This window comes from Monodelphis domestica, chromosome 3 (genome assembly GCF_027887165.1).
Source record: "Monodelphis domestica isolate mMonDom1 chromosome 3, mMonDom1.pri, whole genome shotgun sequence".
In the NCBI taxonomy this organism is placed as follows: Eukaryota; Metazoa; Chordata; class Mammalia; order Didelphimorphia; family Didelphidae; genus Monodelphis; species Monodelphis domestica.
The window spans coordinates 213853347-213878017 of record NC_077229.1 but is presented as its reverse complement, the minus strand read 5'-3'; the positions used below and the strand labels follow the sequence as shown (position 1 = coordinate 213878017).

The 24671-nt window shown below is 37.0% G+C and overlaps 1 protein-coding gene across 9 annotated transcripts in view; it reads left to right on the top strand.

Moving 5' to 3' along the window:
• Positions 1-24671, top strand: part of KIF13A (kinesin family member 13A) — a 231933-nt gene that overhangs the window by 192756 nt on the left and 14506 nt on the right. For 3 of the 9 annotated variants that reach the window (XM_001376245.5, XM_056823482.1, XM_056823485.1), the window contains 13 exons: positions 94-132; positions 2158-2257; positions 4694-4820; positions 5564-5619; positions 6561-6685; positions 6916-7092; positions 10229-10321; positions 11801-11953; positions 15596-15673; positions 16471-16518; positions 17602-17707; positions 19779-19930; positions 20468-20572. In XM_001376245.5, coding sequence (XP_001376282.3) covers positions 94-132; positions 2158-2257; positions 4694-4820; positions 5564-5619; positions 6561-6685; positions 6916-7092; positions 10229-10321; positions 11801-11953; positions 15596-15673; positions 16471-16518; positions 17602-17707; positions 19779-19930; positions 20468-20572 — 1359 coding nt within the window. Of the gene's footprint in view, positions 1-93; positions 133-2157; positions 2258-4693; positions 4821-5563; positions 5620-6560; positions 6686-6915; positions 7093-10228; positions 10322-11800; positions 11954-15595; positions 15674-16470; positions 16519-17601; positions 17708-19778; positions 19931-20467; positions 20573-20874; positions 20917-24671 lie in introns of all 9 variants that reach the window. The other 6 variants (XM_056823484.1, XM_056823483.1, XM_007487900.3 and 3 more) reach the window with 4 other exon arrangements.

Genomic DNA, 24671 nt, shown 5'->3' with positions numbered 1-24671 from the left:
AGATCTATAAAAATGTGTATTTAAGATGAAGATTTCCCTTCCATGAGTGCTGTTTGAGAAAAATGCATGTCCTTTGTGTTTATTTCCTACCAGAGAGATGATGAGGATGGTGATGATATGGATAGTTATCAGGTATTGCTGCTGCTGTCAATCCTGTGGCATGGGGCACAGCTAATGCTAATTGCCAAAATTGAAAAATAGAGGGTAGGGAGGAGGAGGAACATCAAAACAAGGAAGGGCAACTCTTTTGTGGTGGTGATTATGCTTTAATTCAAAGATATGATGATATTGTATGATCTCTCTATCTGTTCCTTAATTATAACCCAACAGCATTTTTTTATAGTTCAATAATTAGCTCATAAGGATGTCTTAAATAAATGAATAATCAAAATATTCAACATGGAGACCTTAAAAAACATACAGTAAGGACCTAGTTACCAACTGTAAGCTATTTTTATATTTTCTGACACGTTAAATTTTTCCAGAGACAGCATGGCATATAAGAGGTAATATGATATAATGGAGAGCATTTTGCAGTTGAAATTAGAGGAACTGGATTCAAGTGCCAGGTTTGCTATTTACACCTAAGGTGCCCTTAGACAAGTCACCTAATCTCACTCTGGGAACTGTGTCCTCATTTGTTAAATGAAGAATTGAAATAGAGGACCTCTGTTCTAACTTTAAATCAATGTATTATGATAGAAAGAAGATTTGCAGTCAGAGATCCTGAACTAGAATTCCATCTCTCCCACTTGACCTTGTCCATTCACTATACTTCATTTTGGACTTCCGTTTTTTCATGCATAAAATGAGGAAATTGGACTAAATGGTCTCTAAGGGCCCTTATCAGTCTGAAAACTGAAATATTCTTAGGTGAAGCACCGTATTTAGGTAGGATGACTGAAAATGTTTGAGTTTTTTGTTTTGTTTAGCTTTTTAATTATTCTTTACATTTAGAAATAGATTAAATTCCTATGCCATGTCGATTTTTAGGCATAGTCATTTCTAATATGGAGAGAAGGGGAAGGAAAAAATGGTACATTCATGCAGTAGAAAATTTTGTGAAATTTTATCCTGCTAATAATCTGTCAATTGGCTTGATGTTTTATGTAGGGTGATATTAGTAGTCAAGAGAGGCAAACTAAAATGAAGGTGTCTGATTTTTGATCCCAGCCATCCTCCAAAAATATACGTAACCTATCACAAGCTGTTTGACCTCTATGCACCTCTCTGCCTATAAAGCTTAAGTCTTCAGATGACTTGTGTGGTCTTGCAGTGCAGAATTCTATGAAATAGAATAGTACTTGACCAGGGAGAAGACCAGTTCAGTGAGGCAATTGTTAGGGGGGGTTTGGGTTTGTTTTGTTTTCTTTGTATTCATTTCTCCCCAACCACATAGTTTATCAAAGAAAAAAAAAACAGGAAAGACAACAAAAGTTTAGAAAAAATGGAAACCTCCCCTTCAATTTTCACACTTGCTCTAGTGCCATTTACTAACTTTCTGCGGCTGTTTGTGTGCTTCCTGCCACCTCACATCACAGCGAACAGTCAACCTGACATTCCTGTGATTTCTTAAAGCATGACTGACTGCATGTTGGGTTTTTGCATGGGAAATTTTTTGTTTGTCCTCTTGATGGTTATTGGAAATAAAAAATCTTTTCATCAAGTTTGAAGAACTCCCTGTTACCCTATTTCTTATGTTCCAGAGATCACATGGCCATTGAACTATGAAAATGCCTGTCTTTTTCTATTTCATATGCTACTATATGTGTAATTTGGGCTCTGTTCATGGGGTCCTTCTGCTTAGAATTTAAATCCTTCAAATGAACAGCTTAATTATAAAACACTCCCTTCTACTATACCCTTCCCCAAAAGCATGGAAAATCATCCAGCATCTGGTGAAATTTGAATTCTTTTTGTTTTTTAGTAAAATTGTCCTGATCAGGAAAGAGGGGACTCTGATTTCCGAGTATTGGGAGCTTTGATCAGCATGTGGTGTTACTGAAGGGTTCTTGCTCTTACATTAATTACTAAGCTCTGTTCAATGGCCCTTTCTAATGAAGAATTTTCAGATCAATTTAAATGTTCTTAAATAACAAAAAGAGACGCTAGTTGATTGTATAATCTACAGGAAAATGCTTCCCTCCCTATCTTTAGGAAGAAGATTTAAACTTCGTGAGAGAGAGATGGTCTGATGCACTCATTAAACGTAGAGAGTATTTGGATGAACAGATTAAAAAAGTTAGCAATAAAAAAGGTATGTGGGATGTAAGCTCTGAGAGATTCTTTTCATCTTGAAGATTCCTTGAGGGCCAGACAATTGCTCTTTTCCACTGCTTTATCATAGTATTTTAATTTCTTTATTTTTTAATTACTGTAGAACCTGAAAAGTCCCTCATTAGCAGTTTCAGTTAAGATAAAGAAAATATAAAAGCCTCACAAAACTTGAGTTAAATATTAAACTCCAACTGTTTTTTAATGAATGCAAGATAATAGACAGAGGTATGATTTCATTAGGATAGGGAACTCTTGGATGAGGAAATCTCTACCAAGGTGCATGACAATACCTCCGCTGCAAACTGATAATCTTAAAGCAGAGCTTCTTAATTTTTTTGTCACAGAACCCTTGGCCAGTCTGCTGAAACTTCTAGACCTCTCCTCAGTATTCTATTCTTACATGTATAAAATATCTAGAATTACAAAGGAAAATAATTATATTGGATGAGTTTTCAAAATGTTTTTTAAAACAAGATTACAACCTTCAAGCCTAAAGGCTACCTGGCCAGCAAAATCCCCAAGTAGGGCCCAGACCAGATTAAAATGTAATTGGGCAATGTTTAACAAAATAAATATTTGTATAAATACAATATAAATACAAAATAAAGATTCATACAAAATACATAGAGATGATAATATAACAGGTCAACTAAGTGACAGTAGATAGAATGCCAAGTCTAATGTCAGAAAGATTCATCTTCCTGAATTCAAACCTAGCCTCAGACATTCACTAGCTGTGCAACCCTGGATGAGTCACTTCACCTGTTTGCTTCAGTTTCCTCATCTATTAGCTGGAGTAGGAAATGTCCAATATCATTGCCAGGAAAACCCCAAATGGGGCCTCTTAGAGTCAAACACAACTGAAAATTGACTAAACAACTAAAAACACAAAATAACACTGTATTGTGTTAGTTTGTGATTTTCTAAAAATCAATATATAGCCTGTAGGGATCTGTTTCCATTTGAATTTGACACCACTGGCCTAGAGCACTAAGCAGTTAAGTCAAGTGCTCTGAGTCATATAAGCCAATATCTGTCTGAAGTGAGACTTGGACTCAGGTCTTTCTGGCTCCAAGGCCACCTTAGTTTTCCACTATTCTAAAGCTCTAACAGGCATGGTAAAGAAGGAAGTCAGGAATGAGAGTAAGGGGGAAAGTCCAGAGAAGAAAGAAGAATGAGCATTGTTGACCTGGGCACTTTATTTGAATAGCAGCTTTCTTTAGGAACTGAACAGTCAGAGAAAAGAACCACAGCAGTAGAATGATCTTCCAGGGTGAGAAGACAGCTAGTTCGTTGTGGGGGGTTAGTGGGAAACTAGAGTACGGAGCAGAACCTAGAAAAGAATGAAGGAGCAAATAAGGCTGGCCAGGGCCCTTTCCTTCACAATGGAACATATGAGGAACAACAGACTAATCAGAAGACTAGAAACCATGGGGAGGCATCTAAATTGGATTTTAATGGAAGAAATGGCAATATTGTAGCCTGGGGGAAGCCTGGATTTGGGGCAAAGAATGTGGGGTAAAATCTGAGTTTTCATGTGCATCTTTAGGTGCATTCATGTGCATTATGCATCTCTGTGCATTAGATCAATGCATGTGCCTTCCTGAGGCTTTGGTTCCTCATCCCTGTTAAGAGATGTCATCCACAGGTCCTTATTGCTCTCGGTCCTATAATTCTATAAGCAAATAAGCAAACCCTGGAAATAATAAGCAAAATTCTCCCTCCGTCTTTTCTCCTCTCCCAATCCACAGTGAAACTAATTCATTCTTGAATGTTTGTCATATTTACTAATGAAAGCTAACTGGTTGGCTTTATTGACTATAAGCCTTAGGACTAAATTGAATAGTTGGATGGGAGAATCACATAGTATCTCAGATCTAAAATTTCTCATGAAAGGAGAGAATAAGCATTGCAATGTGCCAGGCACTATGCTAAGTGCTTTATAAATATTATCTCATTTGATCCTCACAGTCCTCCAGGGTAGATTCTGTTGTTATCCCCATTTTTAAATTGAAGAAACTGAGGTAAATAGGGGTTAAATGACTTGCCCAGGGTCACACAGCTAGGAAGTGTCTGAAGCCAAATTTGAACTCAGGAAGATGATTCTTCCTGACTCCAGCCCTGGCACTCCCTATCCACTTCACTTCTTGCTGCTTGTTAAGGTATTAGGAAATCTAATTGGTTTGAGGAGAGAGAATTATAATTTTTAAAAATATTAATCCTAATTATTTCATTTTACATTAGGCAGTTTTGTATCTTTTCTAACTTCACCTTTGAAATAAAGAAGCTCATACTCAAGGCTAAATTATTTGCAAGGATCACTGAAAATTCAACTCTATTTTAAATGATAAAAAATTATTTATTTCTTCCCTCAATTGCTTTCTGTTGCCACTCATCCTTTCATCTTCTGCTGCAGAAAAAACAGATGATGACCTAGAACGGGAAGCTCGACTTGTTGAGCAGTGGGTAGGCTTGACAGAAGAGAGGAATGCTGTGCTGGTTCCTGCTCCAGGCAGTGGGATTCCTGGCGCTCCTGCAGACTGGTAAGCACTAGAAAACACCTTTTTGACCCATCCTTAGCCACATAGGGACGTATTATTCCTTTGATTTCTCCCTGACTTTAGTCTGTTCTCCCCTGATGAAAGCTAATGTCTTCTCCAAAAAGAGAAGACACTCTTTCTAGTCCCACATTTTCCTATCCTTCCTCCATTCCTATCTGACCTGTTTTTGGATCCCTTAAGAGGGCATGTAAGTGGAGCACGGGGTTAGAGTTAGGAACATCTGAGTTCAAATCCACTTCAGATACCTACTAGCTCTGCAACTCTGATGAAATCACTTAACCTCTGTCTACCTCAGTCTTCCCAACTTTAAAAAACAGGATAATTATAATACCTCTCAGAGTAGTTATAAGAATCCAGTGAGATATTTGTAAAGTGCTTGGGCACATAGTATGTGCTTTAATAAATGTTTCTTTCCTTCTTTCTACAAGTACATTAACACATTTTAGAAAGATTCCAGATAGCTAAATGCGACTTGTTTTGTATATGAAAGTTGTTAGTTCTCTGGGATTGCATATCCTATATGAACAAGGTGGCTAAGATATTTGATTATGACCCCAAATCCTGAATTATCTTACTATCCGATAATTGTTTCCTTCTTTCTACACATTCCTTCTTTTCTATACATTATGACTTCCCCTTTTGGGATTTTGTTCTTTTACAACATACAGAACAGATTGTTTTTACATTAATATTCCATTGTAATAAAAATTTGTTATTGGCCTTAGGACCCCACCTGCTGGAATGGAAACCCACATACCTGTTCTTTTCCTTGATTTAAATGGTAAGTAGATATTAGAACTAAATCTCCAACAGTTTGTTTCAGGTTTCAGAGCCTAACAGTTTTGATCCATAAGTCAATAAATTAAGATAAGGGGAAAGAAGAAAAGGTAAATTCAATATTTTTACAAAATTAGTCACATAAGTGTTTTACTGAATAAACTTGAAAAATATGTATGTAAGTGTGGTTTTTGCATGGATAGGGAAGGGATAGAGATTAGAACTATGGTTTTCTGGTATAGGGAACTCTGATGAGGAAACTCGACGCATGTAGGCAGTTTGGAACCTTTTTTGCCAGATGTAGTCTCAGAGTTGCCTATAGCACTAAGAGGTTAATTAATTTGCCTGAAATCATACAGCCAGTATGTACCAGAAGCAGGTCTTGAATCCTAGTCTTCCTGGCTCTGAAGCTAGTTTTTTGTTTATTTTATCATGCTGATTCTTGAAAGAATTTCTTCTACTTAAGTTACAAGCATGACTGACATGAAGAATATGTTAGAAACCTAGGATAAGCTTACCTTAATAAATATATAAAAGAGTTAAACAGGATCATTTTGTATCTAGTAATAGTATTTCATTCTATGAGAAAAAGCATCCATTTCATAATGTATCTCACAAAAATGTTTTATTTTCAACATCCAAAATAGTATATTTTTTAAAGTATACCCAGCCATGATGTGACTTCTCTAACTCTTAAACTAATAATAATTAAACTGTAGATTGAATAATATTAATACTCCCACATCTCACCTTGATGAAAGAATGAATTAACTAGAACTACATTTTTTAAAATAACTCAGTCTTCAACTTGGGGGGAAAGAATAATAAAAAGAATTTTAATTCATTATGCTTATGTCAGAAAAATGGGTCATTTTCCATTTTCTTTTTGTTTGTTTTAAAACTAATTTTTTTTAAACTTTTTCTATGTGCCACGGATTTTATTAGCGGATGACCTCAGTGCCAATGAACAGCTTGTAGGTCCTCATGCATCGGGTGTTAACTCTATACTACCTAAGGAGCACGGGAGTCAGTTCTTCTATCTGCCAATCATAAAGCATAGTGATGATGAGGTAATTGACTGCCCAACATTCTTTGAGTTGCTTTGGATTAGTGAATGATGTCATGACGTCCTATAACCATGTGAAATGGTATTCAGCCTTAGTGGGAGGAAAGCTCTAGTTCACTGAATTTCAGTGAAATTTCCTTGCTTATTTGCATTTATTCTGGGGTCACTTCATTACAAATGACTTTGTTTCTTATTTCCCTCCTGTTCTTCTCTTTTTCCTGTTTCTCCCCGCAGGTTTCTGCCACTGCCTCTTGGGATTCCTCTGTACATGATTCGGTGCACTTGAACAGGGTTACCCCACAGAATGAAAGGATTTACTTGATAGTAAAGACCACAGTCCAGCTCAGTCATCCTGCTGCTATGGAGTTGGTATTACGAAAAAGGATTGCAGCCAATGTTTACAATAAACAGGTAATGCAGGGCTCTTTTACCCATGTGTCCCGTCCCCTCCTCCCCCCCCCTGAAAAAAAAGCTTCTTTTCTTTATGCTTGTGACCTTAATCCTTTTCATTTCTTTAGAGCTACAAAATAATTCAGTTTTAAATATATATTTTAAAATATATAATATTTCTATATAAAATTTCTCTAATTATTATATAGTTTATATTTAAATAAAAATATTTTAAAACACTATATTTTTAGTGATTATGGTTTTTCTGGTGTATGTGGTTCATAATATAAAGACAAAATTGAAATAGTCCTTTCCCTCAAAGAACTTTTAATCTAGCCTGTTGAAGCAATGTTTACAACATAGACAAAAGAGATAACAAGATCTTTTGGAAGATATGGTGTCGGGGAATCTAGGAAGGATTCATGTAGAAGATGACACTGAGCTGAGACTTGAAGAAGGGATTTTAAGAAGCAGAGATGGGGCATGATTCAGACATTTACCCAGCTACCTCTGCAGTCCAGGCCCACATTACCTCTCACCTTGATTATTGCAGTGGCCTTCTACTTGGTCTGCCTGCTCTTAAGTCTCTCCCTACCCCAGCCATCCTTTATATAGCTGACAAAGTGATTTTCTTGACTTGCAAAATTGACCATGTCACTCATCTATTAATTAAACTCCAGTCGCTCTGTTGGCTCTAGAATAAAATATAAACACTATAAACGTCTTGGCTTAGCTTCTAATGGCTTTTACAAGCTGGCTACAACCTATCTTTCTAGGCTAATTAACATTATTCCCACTCTGCAGTCCAAGCCAGGTTGACCCTCACTGTCTTCCTGATACGAGGGGTTCCATCTCCTGCCTTTAGACACCAGAAGCTGCTGGTGGCACCGTGGATACATTGCTGAGCCTGGAATCAGGAATACCCAAGTTCAAATATGGCATCAGATACTTATTAGCTGTCTGAACCTTGGCAGGGCATTCTCTACCTCCATTTCCTCAACTACAAAATAGGAACTGGTAGGACCTGAGTTCAAATCTAGCAACTGATACTTACTAGGTGTGTGACTTTGAACAAATCATTTTTAACTTCTCTTTGCCTTAATCCACTGGGGTATCTTTGCCAAGAAATCCCCATGGACCGTACTATCCATGGAGTAACAAAAAGTCAGACACAACTGAACCACAGAACAGGAATAATCCTAGCAACCATCTCTCAGAGTTGTAGTCAGGATCAAATGAGATGATATTTGTAATACACTCAGCACAGTGCCTGAGATGCTCTCTATGCTTATTTCCTTCCACTATGACCCATGCTCTGGCTCTTTCCCATGCCTGTAATGTACTCCCTCCTGCCTCATAGAATCCCACTCTTTCTTCAAAACTTAAGCAGTACCTTCTCCATGAAACCATTCCTGATTCTTTCCTTTGGACTAAAGGAAAACAAGTATTTATTAAACACCTGCTTTGTGTCGGGCACTGCAATACATGCTTTACAGTTATCTCATTTAATTCCCACAGCAACTCAACAACCCTAAGAGGTAGGTGCTATTATTATCCCCATTTTACAGATACTGAAATCAAGGCAGACAGAGCCCAAGTGACTTGCCTGGAAACACACAGCTAGTTGGTGTGTGAGACTAGATTTGAACTTGGTCTTCCTGATGCCAGGCTCAGCTCTCTATCTACTACTGAACTCTCTCTCTGCTCTCCCTCTCTCTTTCTCTTTTCCCCTCACCTTTCTCCCCCTCCTTCTCTCTCCTGTATTTTTCATTTCATTTTATTTACATTTATTATCTTTATATACTTATATATGTTCTTGTGGTTCCTCCCAAAAGAACGTAAGATCTTCTCATGGAAATGTTACTTCATTCATTTTATTTCTAGAACTCAGCACAGTGCCTGGCATATAGCAATCAATTCTGATTGATTGATTGACAGCCGATGCAAAGGCATGGGCCCAGGAGATGGAGTGCCATATGTGAAAACGGAAGATTATTTGGGCTAGACCATAGTATATATACGCATGATGGGAGTCATCTATAATAAGGCTAGAAAGTTAAGTTAGGGACCATATTTATGAAGAGTTTTAAATGCCAACTAGATGAATTTATCTTTTCTCCTTGAGGTAATTGGTTAAAACCCACCTAAGGAAATTACTTGGGCAGCTGTGTGGAGGATAGATCAGAGGTAGGAGGTTCTCCAGATAGGAGCATCAGGTAGGAAACTCTTGTCCAGCTAAGAGATGAGAGCTTGAACTGAGCTATGTCAGGGTGATGATGATAATAAGCGTAGCTTACAGGGGTAGGGCTCAATCGTTTTCAAACTGCTTCTTCCCCTCCCTTCCTTCCCCTTTGATTCATTATATTCTCATAACAATAGCTAAAGTACACAGAGGAGATAGTTTATTATCTCCTTTAAGAAAAGGAGGGGAAAATGAGGCACAAAAATATTTAAATGCTTTGATTAAAGTGACAGAATAAGTCAGTGATGACATCAGGACAAGAACTCAGGTGTCCTGACTGCAAATAATTTAAGCATACATTCCATTCCTACCTCTAACCCTTTCTCAAAGATGCCATCAAAATTGTTAAGTTGGCATATTTTCTTTTCTGCATACCCCTCTCTTGGTGGCTCCTGCCACTCAAGTTGTTATAAGAATCAAAATGAAATAATATATGCAAAGTGCTTTGGAAATGTTAAAGTGCTATGTAAATGTGAGTTATTATTATTATTGGCAATAAAAAATTATGGGTCTACCAATGGAATTGTGTGTCTGATATGGGAGAGTCCTGACGGAGGGAAGGGAAAGAACATGATTTTTGTAAACCTAGAAAAATGCTCTAAATTAATTAAATAAAAAATTTTTTTAAAAGTGATGGGTCCAAAAGCTAAGCAGCAAAAGCAAAGGAAGGAGATTAAACTAAACAACAAAATGTCTAAAAGAACGCATTAGTTTGATAACTTGTGAATCATTTAGTGAGTTGTCTATTGCTAACCTTATTGTTTATCAAAATTGACCAAAGAGCATCATTTTAGTATTTTCAATTTTGATTTTATAAGTATTAAAGAAATTACCATTGGAAATGCCTTTAAAACTTGAAAAATATTTGAATATGAAATGTATATATTGTTTAATTATGCTTTCTCTCTTTGCTAGAGTTTTACACAAAGTTTGAAGAGGAGAATATCACTGAAAAATATATTTTATTCCTGTGGTGTAACTTATGAAATAGTATCCAATATACCAAAGGTAAAATAAAAACTACAAATTTAAAAACTTATTTTTGAGTTGTATTCTTTTTCTTCTAGTTATAACATTTACAACAGATACCAATAATTAACAATTGACCCAAGTAGATAATAAATCTCCAAACATGACCCCTAAATTTAGATTATTTATCTCTTAATTGAATAAAAGAAACACAAAAAATTATTACCATTGTTTTTTTCTTTCACTAATATTTTACTTTTTCCTACTTACAATTAAAAACTATTTTTAACATTCATGTTCTAACATTATGAGTTCCAAATTCTTCTTTCCCTTCCCTCTCTCATCTCTGAGATGATAAAGCAATTTGATGTAGATTATACATAATGTGTGTTTTTAAAATTATGCAAGCTAACAAGTGAATAAAAGTATATTTTTAGGAGCAGCCAGCTAGTATGCTGGAAGAACACCAGGCTTAAAGTCAAGAGGGTCTAGCTTTAAATGTGGTCTCAGACATTTCCTAGCTATGTGACCCTGGACAAGTCACTTAACCCCATTTGCCTAGCCCTTACTGTTCTTGTTTATTCTGTATTATCTATATTATAATATCTATATTATCAATAAGAATTGATACTTACAAATTCTAAAACAGAAGGTAAGGTTTTTCTTTTTATTACCCTTTTAAAAGGATGAGATCTTAGCAGTAGAATCCCTGGATCAAATCTGGATATGGTTAACTTTATGAGTCTAATTAAATGTTGCCATATTGCTCTTGAAAAAAAAAATTTGTACAAGTACTTAGCTGTACCAACAGTGTAATAGAGTGCCTGTTTCCCTGGAACCCTGGCAATATCAAATTTTGTTCCTTTTTGCTATTTTTTTTTCCATTTAGTAGATGCAAATTAGGGTCCATCAATATATGTTTCACATATTATTAGGGAGTTCAAACATCTTTTTGTGTGATTTTTCACAGCTTGTACTTACTTCTAAAGTAATCTCTTCCTATCCTCTTATCATTTCTCCATTAATGTAATATAATGTCTGTTATGGCAAAATATTTAGCATGTAAAGCATGTACATTTAATTCATTATTATAGGTAATGTTATACAGTAAATACTTATATCAATGAAAACTTTTAACTTGTATAAAAAACACATTTGAAATTTATATTTCTCATCACAAAAGACCTCTCACTGCAATAATGTTATGAGGGCTGGGTATACAGTATGGATTTTTCACCTCCTTTGATCTAATAGCTTGTTCTGAAAAATTGGTCACAGTTCCACACACAAAAAAATTAAAACCATGCATAATGAAAAGATTAAGTCTTTCCAATAATTGCTCCACAAATAACCTAATTAAATTAAGAAAACAATAATAGCTGATTACACAGATGTCAGATTTTAATTCTCTTCAGATTTATTTTAATATTTACTTTTTTCCATTTCATGAAATCTTGATTAAAAACAGTCAAGATTTAAAGACTAGTTTTACCTTGTTGGGTTTGTTTTTTTTTTCAGGCAACTGAGGAGATAGAAGATCGAGAAACTTTGGCTCTCATGGCAGCAAGGAGTGAAAATGAAGGTACATCGGATGGAGAAACATATATTGAGAAGTACACACGAGGTGTACTGCAGGTGGAGAACATTTTGAGTCTAGAGCGGCTCCGGCAGGCAAGTAGTTGGGCAGTCAGCATAAAAAGAAAAAAAAATATGCAATGAATCCTTTTGTTAATTTAATTTCCAAACATGACACAGAGGTCTTGGAGAGTGAGGGCTGAGGAAACTGAATTTGACAATTAGGAAATCTTTGACCTTTGAAAAGCAGTACCAGAAGAAAGTTTAAAAAAGAGATTTCAAAGTTTAAGAGAAGGGTGAATGATGGTCTCCTAGTGGCACTGGGTCAAGATCCCTTTGTCAAGAAATTTTTTTGAGAAAGGGAGGAAAGAGAGGGGATAGTATCAGGAAGGAAGCACAAACATGAAGGGAAAGTTTTTTTGGGGGGGGGGTGCTAGAGAGAATTGAAAATAATTGTTTGCAGATGGAAGGAAGCCAATAGAGAAATTAAACACGTACCCAAAAGCAGTGTTTTGTGGAGTAAAGTCCTAAAGGTAGTGAAGGGATGGCATCGAAGATAAAGCTGGAAAGGAAGGGGGTTAATTTTAATAAGAGGTCCTCTGTGACAAAAGACTAAGAGAAGAAAATAGGTGACAGTGCTGAGAAACTTTGGAAATTGCAGAAGCATAGTTGAAGGAATTCCTGTCAGATAGCTTCAGGCTTAGTAAGGCCTCAATCATATGCTGTAATTATAGGCAGAAAGTATGTTGTCAGAGTCCTCCGAAAGGAAAACATTTGATACCACTGGTGTGGTCAATAAGTTCAGAAGGTCTGTAGAGCTTCATTAAGAATCCAGCTGGACATCAAATGTCACGTATTGTTATGTGTGTGTGTAAAAACATTCTAAGAAGTTACAAGCCAACATTGTCTTCTGTGGCAGTAGTAATACAAAGAGGTATATTTCTGGACCCGTTTATTTTTTCAAAGACTTCAGACAACCCCTGTTCTCAGAAAAACCTTATAACTGGGGTGTAAATATAAAAATTTTGATTCAGGTTTTATTTCATCTTCTTTCTCCTTTGTTCTTACTCTGCCATACATATCAGGGACCATATAGACCTCATCCAGAGGAAGAGAAAGAATAAACAATGAGCCCAAATATTCTATAACTGGATATAAAAGAACTTCAACAGTTGAATCAACTTTAACTTAATGTCTTTGGTTATCACATATGGAACTACTGGTAGTAGTTATTCCTTGCCTAGAAATGTGACTGCCAGTGATCAATAGAATGTAGTATATAATTATAGTTAGGGTCTAAAAATTTACATTTACTTTTACTTGAAAGGCAGTAGTGAACAGAAACCCCAAAAGATGTAAGTTCAAAATTCACCTATCATATACTGCCTATATGAGAAACGTGTATTAAGTGACCAACTGGCCAAGTCACTTAACCTCTCAGTGCCTAAGACAGCTCTCTTAAGATTATAAATTACTCAGAAGGTTCCAACCTGAACCGGTAAAAGGAGCTTCCTTATCTGAGAGTTCATCAGTGAAATCACATTCCCAGTTTCTGTTATTCCTACCCTGACTTCCACTCACCTAGCCAGTCACTTAAAAAGTCCTTACACACCAACAGTGTGCAAAGCAGTATGGTTGGCAGCTGTGGTCAGACTGGTTATAATCAGAGGGTTATTTCTGAATATGTAGAATCATATCAGGCAAGGACCTAGAAGAGGCTGTCTAGCCTAATCTCCCTTTACTAATCAGAATATGGATCCATCCTGTTTTGTAAAAGCCCATAGAAAAATATATTCTGCAGTCATTTCAATCTCACTTTATAGATTATCTGCATCTTTTTGGGGGACCAAGGTTTTGGTTTTTTTTTTTAGAGAACTTTCATTAATGAAACTATCGATGCAACAGACCTTCTGCAAATTTTAATTTTTAGAGGATTGCCTGGAGCACTTGGAGTTGCTCAGGATTCCATGGAAGGAAGGAAGAAAGGTAGGAAAGGAGGGAGAACTTGAGCTCAGGTGTCTCTGATACTGAGGCTGGATAGCCACCATGCTCTACTGGCTCCCATGTTATCATTTTTTTAAGCCATCAGCAATTATCTGTTGATGTTTCTATCCATATTCATGTTAATACTCTTTAAGGCATTTTTGTGGACGATGGGCAATATAGAGTTCGTCTTTTGTTCGTAAGGAGCTTGCAGTCTAGTTGAGTCCAAACTTATTAGAAACTATAATGTTCTAAACCTTTAAGTAATAATTATAAATAAAATAGAGATTCAGAGAAAGAAGAGAGTAAGTATGGGCTAGAATACTCTGAAAATATTTCAAAGAAGACATAGGATTTGGACATATATAAATAAAGAAATTAAAAGAAGATATGCCAGTTGGAGGGTTAAGTATGATCAAAGACAAGAAGGTAGAAATGAATAGCATGTGCAAGAGACAGTGAGGAAACCTACCTTGCTAGTAGAGAGTACACCTATTGTACAAGCAGGCAAGGTGATGTAATTTCTTCAAATCCAAGTAAAGGAGTTAGAAATTGATTCAGTAGACAGAATTATTGCAGGTCTTTGAATAAGAGGTATAATCAAGTCATGTTTTAGGAAAATTAATCTGGCAGTTAGTTTGCAGTAAAGACTAAAAACCAAGAAAATCAACTGAAGAGGTCATTCAGATAATATACTCAAAGTGATAAGTATCTTAACTTCAGAGGTGGGTGTGGAAGGCAAAAAGGAATTCATCTCTATGGAATATAGAAAGCAAAGATTCAAACATAATTTAAAAGTTTCTAACATGAGATTATACCATGGACAGAAATTCAGTAGTTAAAAAAAGGAGACAAATGTCAAAGTGAATAGAAAGGTGATGAGTTAAGCTTTAGACAAATTAAGTTTGAGATAGCAGGATATTCAAGTGAAGATAAGATGTCCAGGATACAGGAGGAGGTACTGAGCACTTGATTCAGAAGAGTAGGGTTAAGATTTCAGCTCTGCCATTTATGAGCAATTTGCATCTGAACAAGTCACAGCCTCTCTGCATCTGAGCATTCTCTTGTATAAAATAGCCATAATAGTATCTGACCCAAATATTTGACTATGATTGTTACAAGGAAAATGCAATGTAAACAAACAATATTATAAACATAGGCCCAGAGTATAGTAGAGTCATCAAACCCAAAAATGTAGGATCATCCATATTGGAGTAATACTTGAAGCTCTGGAAGTGAATGAGTTTCATATGGAACTGAAACAGAAGAGCCAAGAGATAAGGATACAGTTTTGAGGGAGAAAAAGCTTCCCTTTGAGGACATACCAAGTCAGGAATTTAGGTAAAAGTCTAATTCTTCACCTTTAAATACAGAGAAGAGGGGGGCAGCTGGGTAGCTCAGTGGATTGAGAGCCAGGCCTGGAGACAGGAGTTTCTAGGTTCAAATCTGGCCTCAGACACTTCCCAGATGTGTGACCTTGGGCAAATCACTTAACCCCCATTGCCTAGCCCATACCACTATTCTGCTTTGGAACCAATACCCAGTATTGATTCCAAGACAGAAGGTAAGGGTTTAAAAAAAATTAAAAATTAAAAAATAAATATAGAGAAGAGCATAAAAAATTAGGACATTTTTTCCTCACTTTTTTTTTCTTCCCCTGGTTAGGTATATTTACAGTGTGTATATAATATACACACAGAGAGAATAATTTACAGTATAAATCCTTATCACTTTACCTGGATGTTGTGTTCACAGGCTGTCACTGTCAAAGAAGCACTTTCCACCAAAGCCCGCCATATACGGAGGAGTCTCAGTACACCAAATGTTCATAATGTAAGCTACAGTCTTCCATTTCCTCAGTTATCAGTTGACCTTTCTTTGAAGGATCAGCCATATGGGAAGAAAACCGCTTCCCTGGTTGACAAGCATATGGACTTTCTAATATGTCTAACTGACAGGTGGTGTAGTACAAATTAGACTATTGTAACCCAGCCCGCTTAAAAATGAAGGGGTTTTTGATTCACTTTTTTTCCTTTTTTATAAGATATTCTTTTCACATTGCCCTAGAATGCCAATACAAAGCTTGGTTTGAAACAGGAAAGAAAGATCTATTTGTTTGCCTCCCCACCCTATGCCTTTTCTATTTAATCATCTTTTGCCATGCCACCCCCACCCCACCCCCACCCCCCAGCTCTTTACAAGGGAAAGAGAAGAGAGTTGGAAAGGGGTCCAGTTCTATGGCCCTGCTGCTGAAACTCCTCATCTTTGCTTCTTGGTGCCAGTGCTGTCTGGCTCCAACCATGTCCACTGTAGAACCAGGAACCTCTCCATCCTCTGCCACAACCCCAATTACACCCCTGGCTCTATCTCCCTAAGTTACCCATCTCCAGACCACTCCAACAGCATAGCACAGCAGCTGCTGCCTGCTTTCGTCTGCCTGGAGGTAGTTGTAGGAGGCGGAGACCTTTGTAGTGCAGCCTCTGAGAAGAACACGTAGCACAAAGTCGATACTATTGGAAGGAGCCCTCCTTCCTCCATGGCCCCCTTCTTCCAATCTGATAGGGAGATTTCTGTGATGCTGGTTTGTTTTTTCATTGGCAGTTACATAATAACACTTCCTCTCTTATTAGGTATCTTCTAGTCGACAAGATCTTTCTGGTTGCGATGAAGATGATAAGGTGAAGATGATAATATCTAAGACTGTATTCAATAATAAAATCAGCAGACATGTCTGTAGTGCCTTCTCTGTACTCTGTACCAGACCTTGAGCAAGATTCCGGAGAATACTAAGACTATACTTTCAGTCAGGGGTGGCAGGGAGGGAACTACAGAGATGAGAAGGAAATGAGGGATTCAGAGAGTCAGAGGTGAGCAGAGAGTTCATGCATTACAGGCATGGGGGGTCAGAGACAGGAGAGGAAGTACTGTGTATGCAATACCGTAAGGAGGTCATTTTGGCAAGACCGTAACATGTAGGAAGGAGAGTGTTGAACAATGCACGAGGAGAGGTAGCTTGTACCACGTTGTAAAGGGCTTTAAATCCCAAGTAGATGGATTTCTATTTTATTCTCCAGGAAATAGGGAACCACTAGAGTTTCTTCATTAGAAGACTTTAGAAAAATCACCTTGCCAATAAGAAAACAAGGTCTAGACTGCCATAAAATATAAGGAATTAGGAATCAGAATCACATTAGCAATCACCCACTTCTCGTCTGTGAATTTAATAGGGCAATTACCTTCTTTATTCTTCTGTTTTCTGACTGGAAAGCTTCAGGATAAAACTCCATAAATTAAATTGCTAGTATAATGCACTGCACAAGAACAATGTGGTATTGGAGCTGAATTTGTGTGTGTGTGAATATGAACAAATGTGTATTGGAGCTATTAAAGAAAAATGCAAATTATTTGAAAGTAGTTCAAAGTCTTTTAATTACTAGGGATTTTTTAAAATTAAGGACAATTTATAGCATAGTCTTCATTAAGAAAATCTTTATTGAGTGTCTACCAGAAGCAAAGCAAAGCACTTAGACAGCACAAAACTTACAAAGATAATTTAGGGACCCTGCCCTTTTAAAGAGGTTTCTGTCTAGGACTTTTTAGAAGCTACCAGGTGTCAAGTCAAGTCAAGGGAAGCTAAGTAAGTTTATATGATAAAGACAGCTCTTTTTACTTTGTTACTAATACCATGATGTCAATTTGAACTCATAAGTCTTTACTCCATTGCCCTCTTTTGACCTGGATGATTTCTGCTTTCCTTATAGGGTTGGTCTGAAAGCCATTTAGACATGTCAGACTGCAGTTCCAGTTACCAGGATGTATTGTGTTATGGTACTTTACCCAGAGATTCTCCTCGAAGGATTAAAGAAGGTAGCAGTGTGATTACCCAAGATGTTTGTTTATTGCTGTTTTTGAAAAACATGAAAAGAATTATTTCTCTGGTTAGGCATCTATTTTATGTGCTAAAGAATGCGCAATGAAGAATTTTTTAAATCTTTGATTTCTTTTTACTGAAGAGATCTAAATAACAGAAATTTGCATTTACAAATCATTTTACTTTTCATAGGTAACAGTTTATAAATCACAAAATGGAACTCATGTCAATATTTTTTATAATTACCCTCACCATCAAAGGATGAAAATAACAGTTTATAAATCACAAAATGGAACTCATGTCAATATTTTTTATAATTACCCTCACCATCAAAGGATGAAAATGTACCCCTAACAAAGCATATTCAAGTGCTCTGAAGTTCTTCCTCCCAAAGTCCTTCCAAAAACATCCTTGAATTAAGCTTTTAAAAAGATGCAAATGTTTCTAATACCATTTCTTTTCTGTTTTTTATTTCTAAAATTGTTATCATGTGCCTTCGTATCAATTCTAAGACAATAAGAACAGGGAGAGCTAGTCAATGAAGGTTAAGTGACTTCTCCAGGGTCATACAGCTAGAAAGTGTCCACAGCCAGATTTGAACTCCAGACCTCCTGGCTCTCCCTGGAGTTAGGAGGACCTAAATTCAAATCCTACCTTAGATATTTTCTAGAGGTATGAACTTAAGACAAGTCATTTAGCCTACCTAAGCTTCAATGTCAATATCTATAAAATGAGAATATTAAGAATACCTGCCTTACAAAGTTGTTGTGAGAATCAAATCAAATAACATGTATAAAGCTTTGCACACCATAAAAAGTTCTAATATTAGCTCCTTATACTAGCTCCAGTGCCATGATATTGGGCAGGAGAAGCAGAAATGAAAGAAAGGTATGATAAAGAGAACCAGAAATATAAATGCAAAGGTAGAAGTAAAAGCTGCTCTCATTTGTATCCAGTGAAAGGATAAACGGGAGAGAATTAACTCATTGTTTATTCATTTGCTCATTCAACAAGTTTTTACTGACTTACTTTCTCTGTGCATAGCACTCTGCTAGGCACCAATAGGGGGATGAAAAAAAAAGCCAACAGGTAAAACTAGGCCCCTAATCTCTTGGTATTTACTGTCTAATTCGAGATGCCGGGCATGCACAAGAAGAATTAAATAAAAGATAAAAGTCCAAGGCAATATATGAATTTCTAAGATGAATAATGCAAATAATCAGTATTACAAGAGTACAAAGAACAGAGAGATCAGTGTGAGGCAAAGTGATTTGAGAGGATTCATATAAATAGTTAAGACTTAAATCATCCTTTGAAAGATGAGTTCCATAAGGATTGGTTTCTGATTGTCTTCCACATCATCAAGCAATCTTTTAGAACAAAATGTGATTATATAGATTCTCTATGTGCTTAGCTAAATATATCTTTACTCCCCTCCAATTATTAGTATATTTATTTCTTGGTTAACCAGAAGTCTTTCTTATATATAACATATTCATTCTTAATTTCTTACAGTAAACTGATGAAATAGTACCATAGTATGGGGTAGGGGGGGAAACCTCAGTATTTTGGATGTTTTACAGAAGTAGATCTGAAATTAAGTAATTATCAGAATTAAACATTTCTGCTTAGAGAAAGAGAAATCCAAATGTCAGGGTTTCCCCTAGGTCGTTAAAAATCATTCTAACCTCAACCTTTTCTACTTACCATTTATAGTCTTGAAAAAAGACAAATTCCACAATGAAATTTAACAGTTTAAACGTTCAGTTTTGGGGGCCAGCTAGGTGGTTCAGTGGATAGAGCATGAGGCCTGAAGATGGGTAGGGCAGTCTTGGGTTCAAATGTGACCTCAGTAACTTCCTAGCTGTGGGACCCCGAGAAAGTCACTAAACCCCCATTGTCTAACCCTTTACCTCCTCTTCTGCCTTGGAAATGATACTTGATATCAATTCAGAAACAGAAGATAAGGGTTTAAAAGAAAAAAGAAAAGAAAAGGTTATGGGAGAGATGTATTTAGTGTGCCTCCACATTAGTTATGATCTCTTATATATTATGTTTTCCCTCTAGCTTGTGCTTCAGAGAATCCTCATGCCTTAACAGTGAGTCCTTTTAAAGCATTCTCTCCTCAGCCACCAAAGTTTTTCAAACCTCTCATGCCGGTAAAGGAAGAACATAAGAAAAAGTCACCCTTGGAAACCAGACCTCTTCTCAGCCAGGAGGTAAATGTTTCACTTTTTCTTCATTGACCCAAGCAAAACAGAACTTTGCTATTTAAGGAATAGATGGTAATTTGTACTAATCAACAAGCAATATTTAATGTGTACATGAATGGAAGAGCACCCCACCAATCCTATTCTGTCACCTCTGGGAGGTCTTGGTGTTGGTTTTTGATTGGTTAATTTGAGGAATTTTTTGGAGGGGGAAGATAATTGGGGTTGGCTGTCCTTCTCATTAATTATGTTATAAAATATTATTTCAAATGAGAGCGACATGTCCTCTGAACATTCTTTGAATCATGAAAGCAGTTTTAAAAAAAGATTTTGGCATAACTGTACTTGATTTGATGCTAAAAATTCCATTTGAAGGTCTTGTGAAACTCCATCCATGGCTCAGCTCAGATCGTGCTAATCAGCTGCTGCACGACTCATTTTTAATGAAAACTTAAGCATTGCTTTTCTAACTTGCATGATTTAATTTGTATTCAACCCATTCATGTCTTCTGTGTGTGATGTGTTTGTGTGTCTTAACCTTTGCAGAGCATGCCTTCACCTCAGGTACATAACGCTGGCTGTGTTGTACCCTCAGGAAGTAATGGCAGCAACCTGCCAGTAGAAAACAATAGAATACGTGAGGAGAAGATTGTAAGTTCTGGATCAGTTTCTGTCATAATGCCTGGTGGTGGGTTTAAGGCCCTTTCTCGGGCAATTATGCAAGTGCAATAGAAAAAAAATGATTTGCATTGAGTGTTTCCTTTTTTATTTTGAATATTGATAATATGCATTTGCATGAACATGAACATGAGCTGTCATTTTCTTTTTGTTGTTGTTCTGAGTGTGAGGCAGAGAGAAAAAGACATTTTAAATGATTCTGGACTTTAATTCATAAAACAGCATGAGTTTACTAATGTTGAAATCTTTCTCATGTGTCCATACATATTGCTCAGATTCTCAAGTTAATCTTCATAAAGGAGTTGAGCTTACTTGCAGTAAGTAATTCTGCATTTAGCTGGGAGTATGTTTGGAAGCTTTTTATTTTGCCTGATGCTCTTGCCAGATTTGTTTTGCAGTTCATAGCTGTACTGTAATCCATTCCCGCCACCATCCCCATTATCTTCATCTGCATAATGCAGGTGACCTTTTTTACATTTGCTGAAAGAATACATTTTGTACCTCTTCGCACTAGCTGTGCTTTCAGGGAAGGTTTTTTCACACTTGAACCACAGATGGTTTGAACATAACCCCAAACACCTCATGCCCACAAACTTGGTTTGCAAATACTGTGGGGGGGAGGAGGGGGGTACTTTTAAATCCCCAGTGCAGCCTGGAATTTCCCTGCAGGTATACAACCAAGAAAGGTTTGGTTTTGTCACATGGTGGAGACCTGGTTGGGGCGCTTCTCAGGTTCTGAATAAACTTTAACCAGCTCTTGTGCGGTTTAGCTTTGTGGTGTTTATATTTAAATATTTTTATGCTGTATGGAGGCAGAAACTCCACTACGCACATTAGTGCCTCAGCCTAACTGGGGTGAAATATTTTAATGGTTCCAAGCTGCTTGTGCATGCTGTGTGAAAGCTAACTGATTTAATGCAGACTTACATTCCCGCCTCCCCTCACCCACCCTAGAAAGATCTCCAGAGGAGATCTTTCCAGCCTGCCCCACATTCTACTCCAGGGAAATCAAGACTCTTCTCCCTCCCCCAGATGCCACATGACTTTCCCAGTGCAGAGGAGTGCCCAGAGCATTTGGCCTTAATTCCTTTCCCTTGTCTCTCCAATCTCTTGCTTCTCTGGTATGTCCCTTAAAACTGACTCCTCCCTGGGGCAGGAGCAGGAGCCAAGTGACTGACAGACTATTTTTTTTTCCCCTCTCTTTCTCTCCTTCCAAGATAAATCAGTCTATTTATTTATGTAGCACCTATCACCATGGCACTTAGACATTAAATTTAAACCAATTTTAAAAATAAATATTGGCTGAAATGATAGTGAGTCATTAAGAAACCCTGCCATGTGCTTCTTTATAAGCATTTGTTTACAAGGTTTACCTGGCTGTTTATTTTTCAGTTTACACATTTTGTTTTTCTTTCTTATTATTTTATTTATTCCCTCTTTAATGATGTGATCAAATAAACCATAGCAGAGACTTCAGTTATCAAATGATAAGAACTCTAGCAGTATTAGAAGACTTCAGTGCAAAAAACCGAAATAATAGTTTTCTCTTTGTATTTGATAATCATAGGATCATAGATTCAGAGCTGGAAAGGATGTTTGAGATTATCAAGGCCATAGATTATGTACAAAGTCCATAGATTATGTACAAAGTGTTTTAGGTACTTGGAATATAAATTACCATTAAAAATTACCACTATAACTTACTTCAAGGAGTTTTCGTTCTATCTACTACTATGTATTTATACCATTATCACAGATAAGTATGCAGTATAGTGGTAAGAGATAAGAACCATGTCTGTACTCGGAGTGATGTAAGGAAATTTGGAGAAGAAGAGAATATTGAGATCCAAAAGGGCCTTTCCAGAAAAGGTTACACTGAGCCTTGGAAGAAGCAAAGCATATTGAAAAGCAGAAATTTGGAGGTGGTGGAAAGAGTGCATTGTGGGCAGCAGATTGGAGCACTGGGCAGGGTTCTGCTCTCAGGAGTTTGCATAATGTGTAGTTTCTCAGCCTGACATTTCAGATTATATTTGTGCTCAAGACATTTTACTAAGTTTTAGAAGACAATGCCAGTAAAATAACAATATCAGGGTGCTATTTGAGGTCATATGGAAGGATTATCATCAGATTTCTTACAGAAGCTTCTTTTCTGTCCCTGATATTTTGGTGGATATGAACCTACATTTTCTTTTATTTCTTCTCTTTCCCTAAAGCTCAAACTGATGATTAGATAAAACCCTTATTAGATAGATAAAACTTCATTACTTCAGACACATATATTATTGGTATAGGTTTTCCCTTCATGTATGAAGATAAATTAAACATTGTAGATATATTCTTGCTAGACAGACAAAGAAAGAAGGCATGTACTCTTATATACACTTCCTCTTGGCCTTCTGTGAAGAGTACTAGGGGAAGCACTACCAGCTTCAGAGAGAAAAAGCAAAAAATAAGAGGTTAGTCATGCATAGCCAAGCATCAGTGATCATCAGGATCATCAGGGAGCAAGTAGGAGAGAATCAGATGGAGAGAGAGAAGAGAGAGAGAGAGAGAGAGAGAGAGAGAGAGAGGAAGAGAGAGGAGAGAGGAGAGAGAGAGAGAGAGAGAGAGGAGAGAGAGAGAGAGAAGAGAGAGAAGAGAGAGAGAGAGAGAGAGAGAGAGGAGAGAGAGAGAGAGAGGAGAGAGAGAGAGTAGAAGAGAGGAGAGAGAGAGAGAAGAGAGAGAGAGAGGGAGAGAGAGAGGGAGAGAGGAGAGAAGGAGAGAAGGATGTGTGTGTTTATGGGCAGAGGGGCTTGGCATTGCAAGAATGTCATAATCCCAGGGAGATGAACCTAGCAAGGATGGTAAAGAATCATACCAGGCATGTAAAAACTGTGTATCCAGATTTGTTCCAGATCAACCAATATTATTCTTATATTCACTCAGCAGGAAGTTCATACTTCCCTTTTTCAGGCAATAAGGTCTGTGACTAGCTTCCTCTTGGTCTACTGACTGAATTTCAGCTGTGGACAGCTCCCTCATTACTTTCAATACTTCCTTTGTTGCCAACAGCTTAGTTCACATGGTGGCAGATGGCGAAGGGGATGTAGAAGAATGGTATGATTAATAGAGAATTATTTCAATTATTTTATTACCAACCTTAAGTTCATGGGGGGGGGGGGGGGAAATTAGTTCAATTTTGGAGATATTGAGTTCAGTGTATCTATGAGGTATCTAGTTCAAGATATCTAATAGATAGCTGTAGATGTGAAACCAGAAGTCAGAGGTTAGGGTTAGATAAAGAGATCTGAGAATATTCTTCATAAAGATGATAATTGAATCTGGGAGCAGATAAGATCACCAAATGAAATTGTATAAAGAGGGAGAAGAGAAGAGATAGATCATTAGGGAATGTTCACCTTTCATGGGAAGAAAAGGGAAAAGAAAGAAGTAAGTATTATAGTGCCTCCTATGTGCCAAGCACTGTGATGAGTTGTGTAAGGGGGAAATGGGGTTAATTTTTTTTTTTAAACCCTTACCTTCTGTCTTGGAGTCAATTCTGTGAATTGGCTCCAAGGCAGAAGAGTGATAAGGGCTAGGCAATGGGGGTCAAGTGACTTGCCCAGGATCACAAGGCTGGGAAGTGTCTGAGGCCAGATTTGAACCTAGGACCTCCCATCTCTAGGGCTGGCTCTCAATCCACTGAGCTATCCAGCTGCCCCCTGGAAATGGGGTTAATTTTTAAAAGTTTGGACTTGATTATTTAAGAGTGTGGTCACCAGGAATTTAATTAATTCCAAAGAGATTTTATTTGCAATTTATTTACAAAATGTAGAAAGAGTGAAGCAAGAAATCAGAGAGAGGATAAGGTAAAATAGCTAATGCCTGAGCACTAAGTAATTTACTTTCCAGCCCCTCTGGGGAGGGAAAATTAGTTTTAGCTGGCCTCAGCAAAGCCGAGGACCTGGGAAATGTCTCTCAAGAGTAGGTCTTTCCAGATGACAGGTTTTTCAGAAAAATCTAGCAGATAAGAGTCAGCTTTTCACTCACCACATATCAGTATAACAGCAGATCAAAGAATGAAGAATTCCTC